The sequence below is a fragment of the Synchiropus splendidus genome, chromosome 3 (assembly GCF_027744825.2).
Source record: "Synchiropus splendidus isolate RoL2022-P1 chromosome 3, RoL_Sspl_1.0, whole genome shotgun sequence".
NCBI lineage: Eukaryota > Metazoa > Chordata > Actinopteri > Syngnathiformes > Callionymidae > Synchiropus > Synchiropus splendidus.
In genome coordinates this window covers 17835992-17853940 of record NC_071336.1, presented here as the reverse complement: position 1 = coordinate 17853940, position 17949 = coordinate 17835992, and the positions used below count along the sequence as shown (strand labels likewise).

General features: G+C 45.0%; 1 protein-coding gene across 4 annotated transcripts; it reads left to right on the top strand.

Annotated features, from left to right (window-relative positions):
* Window positions 1-760: 760 nt before the first annotated feature.
* zmp:0000000991 (mucin-12) lies at window positions 761-15029 on the top strand. Of its 4 annotated transcripts, none has more exons than XM_053860685.1 (5): window positions 761-943; window positions 5799-5860; window positions 5946-6084; window positions 9408-9453; window positions 10164-15029. In XM_053860685.1, the coding sequence occupies exons 1-5, from the start codon at window positions 834-836 to the stop codon at window positions 14493-14495; spliced, it is 4689 nt and encodes a 1562-aa protein (XP_053716660.1). In that variant the 5' UTR covers window positions 761-833; the 3' UTR covers window positions 14496-15029. The 4 variants fall into 4 exon arrangements, with proteins under 4 accessions (XP_053716660.1, XP_053716659.1, XP_053716663.1 ...); XM_053860684.1 differs by having other exon boundaries at window positions 5943-6084; XM_053860688.1 differs by lacking the exon at window positions 761-943 and adding an exon at window positions 2887-4594.
* Window positions 15030-17949: the final 2920 nt, after the last annotated feature.

Sequence of the window (17949 nt, the reverse complement as noted above, 5' to 3'; positions counted from 1 at the left end):
TTCTGCTTCTGCTGCTGGTTGGACTTTTGGATGACAAATAAATAACTTTGCAATGATCACATGGTTTCATGTAATTTCACAAGGTTTTGGTTTGTTTGTGTGTAAGACGATTAAATATGGTTGTTGATCACAAATGAGATCAAGCGTCATGAATCAGTACTATTGAATGGGACCTGGGCCCGTTTGTTCTGGGAAAGGTGGTCCCAGAGATCAAAAAGGTTAAGAGCATCTGGTTTAGAGAGAAGTTTTAGTTTCTACAACTTTTTAGTCATGGGCTAACAAAAATATCGAGGACCACGCGGGGGGATTTCTATGGCATGGGTGCACCACAAAGTCAGCGCTCAGTTGGACCTCCCCGAAACAGCTCACTAGGGAGGCATCCAGTGGTCATCCTGATGGACCCACCTCATTCGATGCCTCTGGACACGAGTCTCTTGTCTCTCTTGACCTCTGAACTGGGGTGTAGTCATGAGGCCGGGTTCAGTTGTCTCACGAAGGAGATGATGTTTTGGTTTGTAGCTGCAGGTTGTTCAAGCCTATCAAGTTGCATGACGAAGCTCAAGTTGCTTGTTGGTGATTTACAGCTTGTTTGGACACAATGGAATCCCCACAATTCTCGTGACAAATATGTTGCCGCGTGTCTAAACCGAATGTGCGCCAGAATTCACCTTCACTGTTTGAGTTGTACTTGCCGGGCCACTGTTGAACTTTGACCTCATGGGTGTTTGCCTCGGCCGTTTAGTCGGTTTGTGTTGTTCACGCGGAGATGCTCCAGATTCCTCACCTCGTGCCTGAAATGGAAGCTGAGACCGTCTGACTAAACCGGTTGGAAAATGATGTTTGCTCGTGACGCAGCAGCAGCGGCAGCAGCGTTGGAGCTGAGAGCTGGAACAGAAGCAGCGACGCCTCCGAGCAGGAAAGACGCTCTCACTTCCACCGAAGGGTAAGTTCCGTGCTCTTTTACGACTTACGCGGCGTCCACCTGAGCCGTAAACACTCTCGCTGAATCGTATTGTGTTATTGTCGGTTGTTTCTGTGTTCTGGCGCTTCTGAAGTCGCCGTACGTTTTGATGGAGCACCGAACCAGTCTCCCTTGGAAATCTACGGGTTTTAAGATAAACTGATTCCGCTTGTCGTGTGTATTATCAACTGCGATTTATCAACAAAACCCAATAATATATTGTGTTTTTTTACGCAATTCCGCGATATTATCGTGATGCTTTTCACCGGCATCTTTGGTGAATTTGTATTGTTTTGTGTTGCCACGTTTTGACGAACTGGCATTGGATTCCGGGCGTCTTGCGACTAAAAACACTTTATATCTTGAGTTCGTTGTCACTTTTCGATAGACCCGGAAAACTTGTATGGGACACTGAATCCTGCTTAAGTCAGGAAGTTCTTTCACCAGTGCTTGTGAACTTGCACTTTTGTTAACAAAAAATCACAAGGGAACTCACGAAATCTGAAGTGAACCACTGTATGATGAGCTCAGTTGTAAATACGCGTCTGTTTCACTTCTGAAACTGACATTCAACATGTTAGTACTGTCAACAAAACATGCTGTTCAACAATAATGACCCTGGTACATGGTTGACCACTTCAATGACATGCGTTTTTCCATCCTGCACACCTTGCGTTGATCTTTCCCCTGGACATGTCTATTCAAAACAAATCTATTTAAATCCAATACAAAGCCACAATAATGACTGCATGACGGCATTGATCGTACAGTAACCGCTATTATTACCACAGAGCCTAAAATAGCATGTACTCGGAATAAAACAATGTAGAAAATGGCGGTGTAGAAACCATGTAGAAAATACAGTTAGTTTTTATTTCCTTTTTATTGAAATATGTGAATACTAAAATATTGCAACCCTTCCGTGTTACAGATACAAAAGGAAGACTTTCTTTGACACGGATATGCAGATAAGAAGAAGCATTCCACTAGTCGACTGTTTTGCAGTGATGTCTACATATTAGCCTTGAGGCAATGTAATACCATGTTATGCATTTAAATAATGACATTCTTTAAGTTCTAGGTCAAAGAATGGTGGATTTAGAAATGACATAATTATATAGATATAACAGTAAGTTAGTGTAGGAATCGCATTTAATTGACTGTAGCATCTGTCTAACTTACAACATGAACCTAAGATAACCAAATGTGTTGATATCCTGTCTCATTCCTTTAAACATGAAACACACAACCCATATTGAGAAAAAGGACAAAATATGTAAAATGCTAGCATAATTTACTGTTTATTTTCAAATATTTCCCTAATTCTGGAGATGGGGCAGCATTTAAATTCTCTTATCTGTGCCATTACTATTCTGCAACGCATGTTCGTACAAAAATAATCAGCTGTTGCTGCTGCTTTTTGGTCACAATATCCAACACTGTAAGAGCTGCGAAATGCATCAGAGGTTTGTAATGATGGCGCTCATATATTTCTGAGCTTCTTCCCGTGCAGTGGCTGGTGGGGTCACGTGACCATTGTGCATGAAGGCAAGTTCATACAGGACCTTCAAAGACACACAATTACTCCTTCGATACATAAAGCTTGCTTTCAGATTTCTTCCTGCTGCCATTATATCAACATCCTCTTACTCGCCCCTGCATTCCCATCATGCACCTCTAGACACAAGATAAACAGCTCCGCTGAAAGCGCAGTAAGTCCTGAAGGTGTGGCAGCATGTGAACAAGTCTCACTCTGTCTGCTCTTTTGTTTCCATCCTCATTAGGAGAAGCTGTGACCGACATTAGGGTGGAAACCATTTGAGGGAACATTACCAACGCCATAGCTGTTGAGCGCGCACACCCACGACCATTTGAAGAGAGATCCTTATATAAGTGTTAGCTGGCAGGTATGAGCTCACACACCCACAGCGGGGCCGGCCTCCGCTCAGCAACACGCCGACATGCTTTCGGAGAGCCACATTGCTCGCACTCATTTCAACAATAGCACTTAGTCATCCCCCATCCAAAGTTGGTTCACACAGACCAGATAACGTGCAAGTGAGGTGGCGGGAGATGAAGATTACTGTTTGTGTTTTGTCAACCAGTAGACAGGATGATCCCTGTAGGTTCTGCCGGTACAGCATTTGCAGTAAGCTGTGGGTTTGTTTTAAGAGGGTCTTGAAGTGGGAGCAGCGATGTTGTCTTGGTACATCTGTGAAGTTGGTCAGCCAAATTTATCACAAGTGCTTGAAAATGCCTTCCCTGACTCAGTCATCATCGAAGTTAATAATTTGGTACTGAATAACCCAGTTTAAAAAATGTATTTTAAATGGAGCACAAGTCCGTTGACTTGTCTCTAGCATCACATGGATATAAAAATCCTCAAAGGTTAGGAAAACCTGTGTCGCACGTTAGGGCTGAAAGATATATCATAGTCATATTACTATATAGGTTTGCACCTTCCAGGTATTAATATCGGAATAATATCACAAATAACCACGGTCATGTCCTGCTTGCCCTTCAGTGACAGCGTCAGCCAGCCGGAGGCAGACATCCGACTTTACGGGTGCTTGATCGTGATTTTTTTTTTTTTTCCAAAAATATTATTTACAACATATTTCAAGACAACATGTCCATATAGTATTGTATCGAGATATCTGGCATGAACATCGAAATATGACATTTTGTTCGTAACGTTCAGCCCTACATTACATCCCAGTTATTCCAAGTGGATGTTGATTTTCACTAAAATGTGAGACCCTCTCATGCGCTTACAACTTGGGTCTCTCCTGGATCACCTCACACCCAAGATATCCATCTCCATATCCACCTCACAAAATGCCTCAATCACCGCTACCAGACTCTGTACTGAAATAACCGCAGCTCTTCTCTGAATCTCACACCTCTTTTACACCACCTGCCGCAGAAGATTTTGAACAGCTTCCAAGAATAAAAAGAGGACCAGCCAAACTTCTGCGCCCTGACATTAGATGAGTGTTTCATAACCCTACGGTCCGTTCAAGCCTGTTCCTGCTCAATATTAATACTCCCCAAACATGGTTGCTGCAGGTTTACAAGCGCGAGCTCTGCTTGAGTGTTTTGCTGCCTGAGGGACATGAAAGATCAAAAATGCTCTACCACGGAAGGGGTGTTGGACTTGGCTCGCAGTGAGGATCTTCTTGGTCCTATTCGTGCCTGCTGCTCTCTCATCACCTTCCGTAGGTCTGATGGAGATAAAGGCACTAATGAGGCCGAGGAGTCCGCCCTGCAGGAAAGCTGGAGCAGGTTCACTAGATTTTATCAGTAAAAAGAGGAACTACTGTGAGTCAAGCCATGAAACGGCCACTTCAGTGTTGGTGGTGGTTGCTCAGCGGTCGGTACGCTGGCGTTGGTCATCTCACTTGTTGTGGGAGTGACGCTGTTTTTAGTAGAGAGTGAGCACCCGGCACAGTTTTGAACTGTTGCATAACTCCTGCTGCTTATCGCTCCACCACTGTCTGGCTGATAAACAAGGGAAGCTCAGTGGTTTGGTTTTCCTCTGATTGTGATGCCTGGACGCACTCTGTCAACATCAGAAGGGATTCAGTTCTCAGGGGACGACTGTCGATGAGTGAGGAGAGCCAGAATGATCAGGTGAGAGACCAGCAACGCGTTTGTTTAGGAACCAAACGTAATGATGATATATGTTGGGGTGGAAGCGAGAGCTTTATTGAAATCTGAGGTCCAGACCACCAGGGATGATGCAGGTCCAGCAGCACGTTTAAGATGAAAAAATAACCAAGTGTAAATATAAGAGATGTGATGCAGATATTGACACTCTGGTTTGTTTACTCTTTGAAAGCAGCAGATTTCTCATTAACAAGGAAGTAGGAAGAGTTTTTAGTACAACTAAACAAACATTGATATTGAATGAATGGGAGGTGAAATCGAAACTCTAGTACTAACACTTGCATGTTGCCAGTGTTCATCTGTTCTTTGTACACACAGAAAAAGACACTAAAATTGCTGTTCTACGAGAAAATAAAAGCCTTCCTTGAGGCTCAGACGTGTTTCTACCTCTCCAGGAAACTGCCAAAATGTGCAATTAGTAAAGCTGGTAGGGATCTGTCCTGAGCTGTGCTCGCAGCCAAATACGGGACTGACATATTCTAAACCACAACTTAATAATTGTAGTGTAGATTCGATTGATTTAAGCCACCCGTTAAAGATAATGAAACATAACGTCGACCTTTGAGTCTCATTAAAGCCTTATAATCAAACTTTATGTAACACAATGTGACCTCTAGTCGGGGTCATGGCCTTAGCTCGACAAATAAAAGGTAATAAAAGGCACCTGCATGCCCTAACGGATGTTCTCCTCTTATGCCAAAGGCGTGTCTTCTTGGGTCAAACTTAGAAATAGTTTTGAAATCTGTTGTTACCTGCAGAGTCTTTGAAATCAAAATTTGTCCTTTATTTAGTGATGGTTTGTATACTGTCTTTTGTGCCTGAGGTCATGTGATCATTGGGCATTAGCAATATAGTTTGAACAGTTCTGCACACAGTTAAACATCACAAAAATATGGATAATAGGATACAGAACAGGATTTCATGTTTTGTCGGTGTTGTAGAGCTCCATCTGGATTTAGGAACGTTTGAGATGACACCCACTTATGTGGATGGATTAACTTAAATACTAGAGTTTTAGTGTGTTTCATTCCCTTCTTTCTATCTTCATTCATTTTTCTCCTACATTTCTGTTTTTTTTGTTAACCATTTATTGTAAAATTATCACATCAAAAGTAAGTGTATTATCTAAATAATAAATGTATTTCAATTCTTTTCTATATTTTTGCAGACACGAATCAGCTTCCCATTGGCACCGTCCGCTATTCTCAAGATACGAGGCGACACACACAGGTAGCGCACATCTATGTTATCATTCTCTAACTTGAATCCACAGCAGTCTGGATGCCAACTGTCTCCTGTGCCTCTACTTCAGCAGCGTCATTAGGGGCAGACAGACTCAGGAGGTGCAGGAGTGTTGATGCAAGCTTCTTCCCTGTCCATCAGCCTGTGAGGGCCAGACCCTCCTTGATCTTCTTGTCTCTACTCAGCAGTGAGGAAGACACCAAGCCGCTGAGGTAAGCCAGTGTTTTCCAGTGTGTTGAACGTGTTTGTTACTGCTCAGGCATGTTCTCGGAATAACAGCCTCCTAAGCTTTCCTTTAGGGGACCTGAGATTAGGACCATGTTTTCGTCTTTTTGGAGTAGAGATATGATGTGTTATTAAGTTCGCAGTGGGTGTTGTTTATGACAGGGTAATGACTTGTCTCTAATCCCTCTCCTGGTTTGGCTGGTCTTATGCCGTCTTGGAAAAGGCTTTTGAGATTTGCTAAAATGGGAATTACATCACCGGCTCTCTCTCTGCTGATGATGTATTGTTGCCCTCATCAGTTGACTCATGACAGCGTTTGTCCTTCTGTGGTGACCTACCTGCCGATCGCAGTGACTCAGCATTGTTTTATATTCCTCTGTTGTGTGATGAAAAAGACAGGTGGAGATGAGAGCGCAGGCAAGGTGAAGGGAGTGGAGATGATCTGTGACTGAAGAGTAGCCGTCACAGTGCTGAGACCTTCACATCATCAGGGTTTTGAGACAGCAGTTCTGATTCAAAGACAAGATGCGAGGTTAGACAAGAAGACACCCAGGTTGTCATTGGGAGTGACTTGGAAGGACGAGACTAGAAACAAGTGTATCAGTGAGACAGCTCATTCAGAAAGGTTTCAATAGCAAGACAGGGAGGACCGGCACAGTGGTTTGGACTCAAGAACTGGGAACATGTTGATGAAGAATGTTAGACGTGGAGGGACCAGGCGAAGAACAAGAAGAGAAAGAGGACAGTTGATGTTTCTAGATTTGGTTAAAGAGAAGGTGAGGAGCATCGGTTGGACCTTGGAGGATCCACGTGATAAAATACGATACAAGAGACGAAACAAGATGATCAATAGAACATGACCCAAACAGGTGGTTGAATAGAAGCTAACTTTGATGTCTAAGTAAAACCTTAGTCTTAAAACAATGAAGTGAAAAATGATGTCAAAATGGTTAAAAAGAATATATTCAGTTGAAGGGAAAGTTGCTCTATTCAGTCTAACAGAAGGAAACCAATCCCAGCCCACTCGGTTGACTGTAAACTTAGAGGACAGCTGCACTCCCTCGTGGATCTGCTGCCAAAATAATTAGAACTAGCACAAATGGATCACCCACGAATGTGTGGCAGCACACTTTTCCTGTGCCACTCCGCAGTGACGGAGAGCGAGTGGGCAGCTCACTGTACAAACACGTTTACATGCACTCTAGAAGTATGTCACACAGGATTGTTGTAACCTTCATCCATCTTGCGGGTTGGCACCTAGTATCAGTGTGTTAATATCACCTGGTGTGTGTTTAGTTCAGACACAGCTAGGCTATCATTCAGAATCCACCGTCTGCTGTCAAATTGGGATTCTTTTTAAAGTCAGATTCTAATGTCGTAAACCTTCATGAATCATTGACTCGTGAGGAATTTTAACGGCACTGCGAGAGCAGAGTACGTGCAAAGTTATCGCGTCAAGTGGAGATGTTGGCATGTTTTCCTTATGGTATAAATACCTGCGATAAGGTTTGGAGGTTTAATAGCTACTTCATCACCTCACTTCTGGGATCATGTTTCTCTCCATGGCTTTGTCACAGAGGTCACCATTCTTTGAGGCTTTTCTGATTAAAGATGGCACATTCACGCCCTGAGCCGTGGGCTTGCCACCTGTTCACATGTCTCTGGTGTTGCCTTATATGGACGCTCGCATGTGTGGGATCCAGTGAATGTGCAGAATGTCCCCGGTGTGTAGCCATGTCTGACAAGCGCTCAGAGAAAGCAGGACGAGGTGTAGCCTGTGAGAAAACTGTTTACTGAAGACAAGGGCAGACGGCAGGAATGCTGGCCAGCAGGTCCAGCCTCATTATGGTGGTAATTGTTTGACAGGTTATTCCTCCAGCGTTCCCAGTGAAATCGGTGGACTGGAAGACGGCACCTCCTGGAGCTTTGGGTCTCACACTGAAGTCAATGTTTCAAGTGACAAGGACCTTCTTTTGTCCACTTATTCCGATGATGTTCATGAAGACTGACACTTGTTAGCGGCCTCATTCACTGGAGGTTTTTTTAATTCCTGCATAATTAGAATTTTACGTTTTCCTCAACACCGTTGAAATATGAAAACAATGTTTGGAATGTGGCGTCTGCAGCAGGAAAACTGTAATTAGAATTTTAGCAATGTCTGTCAAGGTCTGTGCTGCTGCATGGTTGTGAGGCCAGACAACAGAGGCAAAGTATCAAGGCTGGGAAAGTTGTTTAGCAATAATTAAAATAATTAGTATTTTGAAAACACGTGTTCGACAGGGGAGGAAGTATACGACTATCTAAATGTATTATTAGTAGTAGTAATTATAATTATTATTATTATTAGTTTTATATTTCTTGTAGTTTTGTCTATTGTGTGTGAATTTATCCCACATAACTAAAATACCACTGAATAGAAACATCTTTGTATGCTGCTGTAACAGCTAAAACTTCCCCCTTGTGGGACAAATAAAGGCAGTCGAATCTGATCTAAAATATGAAATCGCAAACATAGAATCTCAAATCTGTTTTGTCCATTCAACAGTTTCAATGTAAATCCAAACAAATCTATTTGTTTTAGTGAAAGTCATGACACAATTGCTTGTGAACTCTGCACAGAGGTAAGCAGAAAACAAGATGAGTCATCAAGAAATTGGAATTCCAATGTGGATAGAGATGATGCAGTAAATGTCTACAAGAGATGAAGAAAGAATTTGACTAGGATTTTGATTTCAAAATTCCACCATGAGCCTCCACAGTCTGACAAGAAAATTCCATGTTGTTGTCCCTATTCTGGACAATGACGTTACTGTCGTGCCCGATTCAAATGTATGAGACTGAATAAGAGACAAACAGACGTGGACAATCTATCTGTGGATGCCTGCCTTTTTAAAGCTGCCCCATGTGTTTGTTTACAGCTCTGTGACACACAGTTGCATAACTTTATACGTAAAATAAACTGCAGTGCAAGTTTGGTCCCATGCCAACACTGCACACTTCACCATTACAGACTCAGGAATCAAACAGTGCATTAATATTCAGCGAATACAGCTGACTCTTAGCCGAAGTATGTTTTGTCTTCACATGTTGTTGGTGCAAAACGCCCAGTCACCACTGCAGCGAAGCATTCTAGAGCTCCAATGAAACAAATAATGAAGCTACATAGCAACGGCAGCACCATAACAGAGAAACTCTTTCTGTGTGAATCAGAACTTCTCCTGTGGATCAGGCCTTGACTGAAGCTGACTCAAAGGTTATTAACATGTTATATAATTGACCAGCTTCATAATGGATGTCTCTTCCTCGCCAGGCCTGCCACTTCACAGAGGGCGGACACTGAAGCCCACTGCTCTCAGGTAAGATCCTGCCGCACTTTTAAGATCTTGCTGGATGAAATCGGCATCAATAGAAAGAATATTTTTGTTCCAACCTGAAAAAGAAGCAGCTCATTCTCTTCACTGAAGTAAACATCTGAGATTCATAATGATTTCAGCAGGGCGTGTGTGTTTTCCACTTGTGTGACCATGGAGATTTCTCATGTCTTTCAAAACAACCTGTTTGTTGAGCCTTGACTATCGCATGCAAATGATGAGTATGCTCAGTCGCTTGTCAAAAACTCCTTTAATATCTACCATAACTGTCTTCTGGTCATGTTAGGGGGAAAGTTAAACCAGAACCTCTGTGTTACATCACAATACCTGCTGGAGTCTGTAAGGTAGCCGCAGTCATTTTTCAACATTACATAAGATTTTCTGTCACAAAGGGTCATGGGGTCGCAGGTGCAGTCAGCATATTCCAAATTCCGTATCAGTGGACAAGTCAAACTCAAAGTCACACATAACGCCTGTCTTGAGGGCAGAAAAAAACTGCTCTCTCATTCCACTTGATCCACATGTGTGAATCGTGGTACACAGATGTTTTTACAATCATCACAGATCACTTTGGTCCCTATCACAGATATTTGTGATCAGCGACCAAAGACTGTGGAAAATATTGAAGCTGAATTTATATGATTTGCAATGATCAATAACATCGTCAATTATTTCCTTTCTTTCTCCTCTGAAAGGTCGACGGCCAAGTGAGCCCACCAGACACATCTGCTGCCCAACAAAATGTCACCAGCTATTTCCCTGACTGGGCGTTTTCACCGTCTACAGTTCAGGCAGATGACGATCTAAAGACTGATTCTGAAGAACCCTGCGATTCCAGCATGTTGTCTTCTACTATGGCGACGGTCCTGGCTCCACACTTTGGTCGACGGACCCAAAGGTTCGACAGTCAAGGGAATATGCAGGATGGGACAAAAGTTCAAACAAGCCCCTCTCGAGAGTTTCAGGGGACCCAGCGTAGTGTGGGCAGGATGTTTTCTAATGCGTCTCAGGACCAGCTAAGATCCAGGAGGAGCACAGTGGATTGGTCGTCTAGCAGTGGCCCTGTAAGCTTGAACAGCAGCACAAAGAGTTATACGCTTCAGTCCATTCCGACAGGAGTTTCATCTGAGGCTACGGTTAACAGAAACAAAGTAGGATCCGCGCGACCTGAAATCAGGTCCTCCTCGATCATGTCGAGCGTGGACCGAAAGAACACAGAGCAGATCTCATCTCTAGGCTCCAAGCCGACAACCAGCAGTCTTCTTCTGTCTTTACGAAGGATGAATTCCAACCGAAGTGGAACATCATCAGCCTCTGAAGTCCAACCACCAACTCAGAGCAGTTCACCTCAAACTGAAAATGGGAAAATTTTCAAGACACTCCTTTCCCACACCCTCAGCAGTCCTTCCCAGGAAAGGTTCAATCCAACGTCGTCTTCGTCGTCTGGCACACATCAGACTTCTGAAACTGGTGCGCCATCAGCCTGGTCCTCTTCATCCACTGACAAGGTTGCAGACAGGTCTACTCAGAGAATTAGCCAAACCCAGTCCCGTTTCCTGGCCTCAAGACAGGCCTTCATGGAGGGCAGAGCGTACAGCAGTCTACAAGAGAGGGCAGATGTGGGGAAAGAGCTCTCAAAGTCGTCCCCCCGAGATTCTGTAAATGGAGTCAAAACTGTACCATTAAAGACAACCCTGTCTGAATCCTCAGCTGGGTGGAGGCAACATAGCTATGACTCACCTCCACTCGGCATAAATGATGCAAACGCACTAAAGAAGCACGACTTGGTTTCATCGAATAACATCTACAACTTGTCGTCATCAGGTTTGACCAACAGTAAAAGACCAGCAAATGAAGTCATCAATAACGGACCCAGCTGCAAGACAACATACTCCTTTAACTTGTCCACTATCAAAAAATCGTCACTGGAACTTGAGAAGAAACCAAAGGAGGTGAAAAGCGAAGGCCTGCAGGCGCATCAAAATCTGCCTGATCTTTTGGTGAGTTCCAAAATAACCTCCACTTCAGCACAAGCCCCAAATATGACCTTCAGAAAACCCTCTCTGACTCTTGACCTGAGCAGCAGCTTCACACCTGGCAGAGCCCAGGGCTCCCCTCCTTATCAAATGAGTCCAGTCTCCCCTCCAAGAAATAATCCTAGTCCGTCATTCCCTGGATCAGGTTCACGTCAGACAACTTCCCCCTCGCCTATTGGCTTTGAGAGGAGCTATGCTTCCATGCCGAAGCCATTTCAATCGGATGCGGGGTCCAAAATTAGTCACACAGTTGACATCATGTCGAAGAGGAACTACACTCCACGCCACAGCACCTCCCTGTTCTCCACAAAAAGCCTTCAGGGTGCGCCAGTATCACCCAACCCGTCCGCCCTTTCTCCACCTCCTGCCAATACGTTGCATCTTCTCACTCCCCCGTCCACGCCGGTATCCCCCACCCCCAGTTACTCGGACACTTCCAGCCCTAAAGAAGGGAGGGCCTGTTCCAGCGGCGTGGAAAAAAGCACTGAGAAACCTGAGAAGGTGGAGCTCACAAAAGAGAAGAAAAAGAGACGCGTGACGTGGGAGGATTCAGTGGAGAATTCCAAGCCAGTTTCAGACGAGAGGTTGGACACATCCTCCAGGAGCCCTCAGTCACCAACAAGGTCACCCCGAGGCATTAATGCTCCCTCCATATTCTCCTTTCTGAGAACAAACAGCCCCACCAGCCATTCTCCTCCCGCGTCCACCCCGTCACCCCGGATAAGTTCAATGCAGCTGGGGAAAAAAGACAAGTATCGATCCTTTTCATCCGACTCTGCTGATGTACTGTCCAGCGACAACAGATCCAGACACAGATTCAGCGACACCGTGGACTTAGGCCAACGCAGACAGGAGGCAGTTGGCGTCCACTCTCGCTCCACTGAAGCTCTTTCTCTGCCGCCAGACTTTTTAAGCGGGTACAAAGTTCGCTACAGCTCCCCTCCATATTCAACTCTGGTGTCCACCAGATCAATACAAGGCGAGGGGAAAAGACCCACGCCAAGATCGCCCCTCTTCAAAGAAGAGCCCCAGTCAAACTATACAGGACAGAACCGGTACATACTGTCTCACCGAGCTGAAGATTTGAGTTCCCCAAAGTCAGGACCTCGTCAGTCGACCGCAAAGGCTGCATCGTATAGTGATGGATTTAACAGTGACGGTAGCAACCACAGTGGTCCTTTATTGCTTGTAGACAACAGACTTCAGGTTGGCCCCAAGGACAAACAGGCTCACGGCTCCTCATCCTGTGTGACTGAGACGCTTGTCTATAGCGTCAATACTAAGGCTAATAACTCGATCACTAGGAGCACGAAACCAGATCTGCTGCCGGATACTTTCATCTCACCTGCTTCCTCGTCTGCTAACTGTGAACGGGAGACACAGAAAGATTCGGGCGTTGCTTTAAGTCACAGTGGTTCCAGGCTGGCAGATGATGTCAGCCCAGGCCAAAATCAAAGAACTGCTGTGATGGGGAAAAACAGGCTTCCTTCCTTGGAGGATAACAAAGAGCAAAACCCCAAGAAAAGCCGTTTTGTTTTAAGGAAGTCTGCCAGCGCGCCAAACTCTCATTTGTCCAGGTCCGACTCAGACCGATCCAACAAGACCAACAGCAAAATGACAGTCCTCAGCAAACTGAAACAGACGTTCAGCACCAGGAGGTCCGAAGAGGATCCCTTGTTTCCGTGGAGGTTTAAGCGTTCTTCACAACCTCCCTCTCTCAGTGGATTAAGTGACACTAGCACCAGCAGCGAAAGTGCAGAGTCCAACAAAACACCACACAAAGGGAAGGAGTGCGTGAACAAGGAGAAAGAAAACGAAAGGGAGAGAAACGACGGATGGATTCAAAAGAGATACTCCAACCCTGTGTCTCTGAAAAGTACCAAAGAAAGTCAGCAATTTTCTCTTGCCCCAGATAGCGGGGTTGAGGATGGAGGACAAGTGCCTCAGAATCTGAGTGAAGAAAGAACTAGAGCCAATTGGACAACAAGTCTCTCCACCAGTCTTCAGATTGAAGGTGGCAATGGTGACATCACAGCTAGTAACTCCCTGAGTCAGCCCGGCAAAGATGCCGGCCTCAGCATCTCACCCGTTCACAGTCAGCTGGCAACTAGTCCAAGAAGCCCCTTTTCACCATTCCCCTCGTTGTCCCCGCTGTCCCCACACTCTCCACCAGACGCTATTGATGACAACGTCTTCTACAGCCCCAAGCTACGCCGTCGAAAGGACTCCTTGTCTCCACGGGAGCCCAGAGAGGGGATCAGCCTCGGAGGAGCAACAAGAAGCCGGCTATCGACAGGTCCTCCGAGTGCAGCCTCAGGAAATACTGACTGCTTGACGTCGTCCTATGCTGACCTGAAGTATGGCATTGAGCCTGGGAGGTCAGTTTCCGTCAGTTCTGTCCTCTCCAGTCGGCCTTCGGGGCCCGGGCGGATTTCTACTGGATCCAGGGTTATGAGCGTCGGGGACCTCACCGCACCAAGCTTGTCCTGCAGACGTTCCAGCAGGGATTCTGACCAGTGGGCGCTTTACCCCTCCTGGACCACAGACCTCAGTGACAGCGCCCTGGCGTATTCCCAGGACGACGCAAGTCAAATGAGGTCTCGATCTCTTCCACGTTCACTAACCCGCCGTTTGGCCAACTGGGGATCAGAGCTGTCTGGGCCACCTCCACCACTAACCACGTCAAAGTCAGCTGGTCTCTGGAGCCCGAGTTTAAACATTTGTCAGTTCACATGGGACACAGAGGCCCCCCCGACTCCGCCTCCAACGCCCCCCCCTGCCACCAGGCGCATGTCAAAACCTTCCTCCTCAAACTCACCCGTCTCACCCGGAGAGTCACAGGACAGTCCACCACCCAGGGGACGTCTGCCCTCCAGGGGTTACATCTCAAGTCTCAGCAGCTTCCAGGAATCCTCAGAAAGCGGTTCCGACACAACAACAGACGATGAATATTACCTGGAAACAGATGAAGAAAGAGAGACGGAACTGTGAAAGAGCGGAAGCCTCAGCCTGGCAGGAAGAGAGCAGGAGAGAATAAATGACAGAATGCAGAGTCTCAGAAAACTTTCAATGGTCCTGGTGATTTGCTTCTTTTTCTTTTTTGTGGCAATACTGTTGATTTTGCGTCTGTAAATGATGAACTCTTTTTATATGTTTTTGTATATTGTGCTCCTTGAGATGAGATTGTGGGCCTGCATGGCACCTTGGGTGGGATGAAGTCAGCTCTAGGTTTGGGGTTGAAACTAACACACATTGAGTGATCGCTGTCTAAAGGGAAGCTTGAGATAATAATGTGTGCCACAATTCGCCTTTGGACGTTTGCATGGTTGTTTAATCATTAAAGCGTATGAAAGAGCTGCGCTGGATGTTATTGGACGTCAGATTTATGAGGCGTCGTGATGAATGCTACTGAGGCGCGCGGCTGCTCTCACAGAAGTGCTCTGTCAAATTTCTGACATTTTTCTAAATTAAATATTGTATTTGCAATAACCACATCAAAGTTCTAATATATTTTATAAATAAAAATATAATTCTCATTACTCGTCAGTGTTTTATTTACTTGACCTAAATTCCTAGTTGTAATGTTGAGTCCTGGCACGACTTGGAAGAGACTCGGTGCCCGAGGCCACAAACTGGTCCGCCGCCAGAAAACTTTAATCGGTTTTGCCTTGTGGGATATCAGGTTCGTGAAGTGTGCGGGGCCCGCAGTGGCGCAACACATTATTCCAGAGGGTGTTTCCTCTGCTGTTTCGTTGTATCCAACTTGTTCGCAGGGAGGATTTTATTTTTCATGTAATTGTGTGCTCGACTCTGGCCGTCCTTTGTTGTGTTTACTAACAGGACACACCCACAGTGGAATCTACATTGTGTTATTGTCCATGACTTCATGTGGGAACCTTGTGCCTCGTCTGTCGCTCAGTGACGCTCAACAGAGGGAGTTTTTTTTTTTTTTCTTAAGTCTTTACACATGTTATTATGAGAGCATCAGTGCACCATGTGTCTGTTTGGGATAACCATTTTCTCTTTCATACTTCCTCATACTTTGTGTGTGTTTGGGTTTTTGAAAGTGACAGTTCTCACACAGCTTCACCATAGTGCGGTTCTCAAACTGGTCCTGTAGGGGCCACAAGTGGGCGCAGGTTTTTGGCCAACAAATCAAGTGGACACCATCTGAAGACTGGATCTGGATCAGTTTGAGGCCCCTGCACTGGAGTGTGGACCCCGTCAAGTATCTTCACAATAAGATTTCAGCGTGGATGGAGGTAATTCCCCCCCAAAAATGTGACCAGCCAGCAAGACTGATCCTCATCTCTGATCTTTACAGACCCGCTTAGTTTGTAAACAGTGCTAACATCTGAATTGGTGCGCACTGACAGTGGCAACACAAGTAGTTTGTCAAGCCATGTGAGGCGGCTGCCTACAAAAGATCGCAAATTTCATCCTCAGATGCTCGTACTGACGGATGAAAAAAAGAAGGATTTTACACCTGCCCAACATCAATGGGTGTCTGCTTAACACTAACTTCACTGAACTATAGTCCAATACCAGTTCTTATAACCGGTATCAGACTAAAGCAACAAGCTATGTAGCGTTGCAAACCTTTGTTCTTCAAAGGAACATTCACTTGCACGTTTATGCAGGACTTCTGAGCCAGTTCCAGTTGCCAGATGTGTATTTTCTAATGATGTGGTTTGTAAATGGGTCCAAGTCATTTCAAATGTACGTGCTTTAAAAGGAGTTACAGCAGGGTTCCCTTCCTACATCACCGACAAGTTTTGGTCAGATGATGTTGCAGGTCTTTGCTGGTGGAGCTGTGAAGTTCATGTAGCCATATATACTGTATACAGTACAAACTTACCGCTTTAGTGTTTGAAAAGAACACAGCAGAAACAAAACTGCATCACCAACTCTCAATTTCTTCATTCTTCTTCTTTCATGGTTCTGAGGGAGACATCTTTATTTGTGATCATACAAACAAGTATCAGTTTGTCTCCCACAGAAATGAGTCCAGAAAACCCATGATCAATAACCATGCCTCACAGCCTGCCTTCAGCTCAGCAGCCTGCAGCAGACGTATTCCTCCGCCACATTGAGGAACTAGTCCGAGTCTCATATTCAAATTCACTAAACACAGAGGTCATCTTTCAATACTGATTCTTAAAACAGTAAAATGAAGTCAAAATGTTCCGCTCTGACTCAAGGTCAGGAGGTCACGTCTCCCTACTGGAAGGGCTTGAAGTCTAACGCGATGAGTGCAGTTCCCAGGGTGATAATTACACAGTACCTGGCTCAATAATTAAACCAAGTGTCAGACTTTTGTTCTGGAAACGGTGGCTTCTCCTCTTCTCTTCTCAATAGCTGAGCTCCTCCAGCACTGCAGCTTTAATAACACGCTGCATCTGATCAGCTTTCAGCATCGAATGAAAACGGTTGGGTGTATTTGCTTTCACTCAACAGTGAGAAGTCTTCTTCATCTTTTGTGGCGGCCGAACTGGGCTTGGCATGAGCGGAAACAAAGGAGGTCACCGAACACGCAGAGCTGCTCCTCATCATGATGCCAACCTTTGCACCCAAACGCCTCAGCAATAACTCTTATGTCACTGGCTGAATAAAACCATTAGTGCGATTACCGTGTTACACCCTGAGCACTCCTCCATTATCATCATTTTACACTTACTTCAAAGTATAAAAAATATGTATTTTTAATAATCAATCGAGGTTTATTTGTTGGTCAAAATACAGATTTAACAGACACCAGTAGGCAAAGCAGGAAACTGTGAATTGAGAGCTCATATTGCCCTCTAGCGGCTGCCGTGAGAGATACTAAACCAAAATGAGCTACTAACGTTCGTCTTCTCTTTTCCCTTTGTTGCCTGAAGTTGACCCGTTGTGTTGGGTTCCAGAGTTTGACACCTCTGATTTACTTCTCTGAATGTGACCCACCAGGTCCAAAACGAATTGACAACCAATAGACGGGGTCAGGGTTCACCTTGTGTGGGCCAGGTTAGGAATATGATGTAACCCAGATTTAAGCCACATTTTCAGATGTCATTCACAGATGAAATTAGCCTGTAAACCATCTGAGTTCAATTGCATGAAGTGAAATGTACCCTAGTGGCACAACATCACTCCATCACTGCAGGTGACCTTATTCCCATAAGAGGAGACCGAAGCCTCTCAATACAGAGCCATCAGTTCATCTGTACGTCTTTGGACTGCGGGAGGAAACCAGAGTGACAAAACAAACTCCACACACAAAGGACCCAGATTCATTCCTCAGCACTCATGATGGATTTTAACTCACAACCATCTAACCACTGCCGGTGCTTTCAAGGCTGGTTTGACAGTGTCTTAATAAGAGCATTTTCAAGATATGTTTCCAGGTGAAACCTGAAATTAATCGCATTATTTCATGAAGCTTTTTCACTCATAACATTGAATTTGT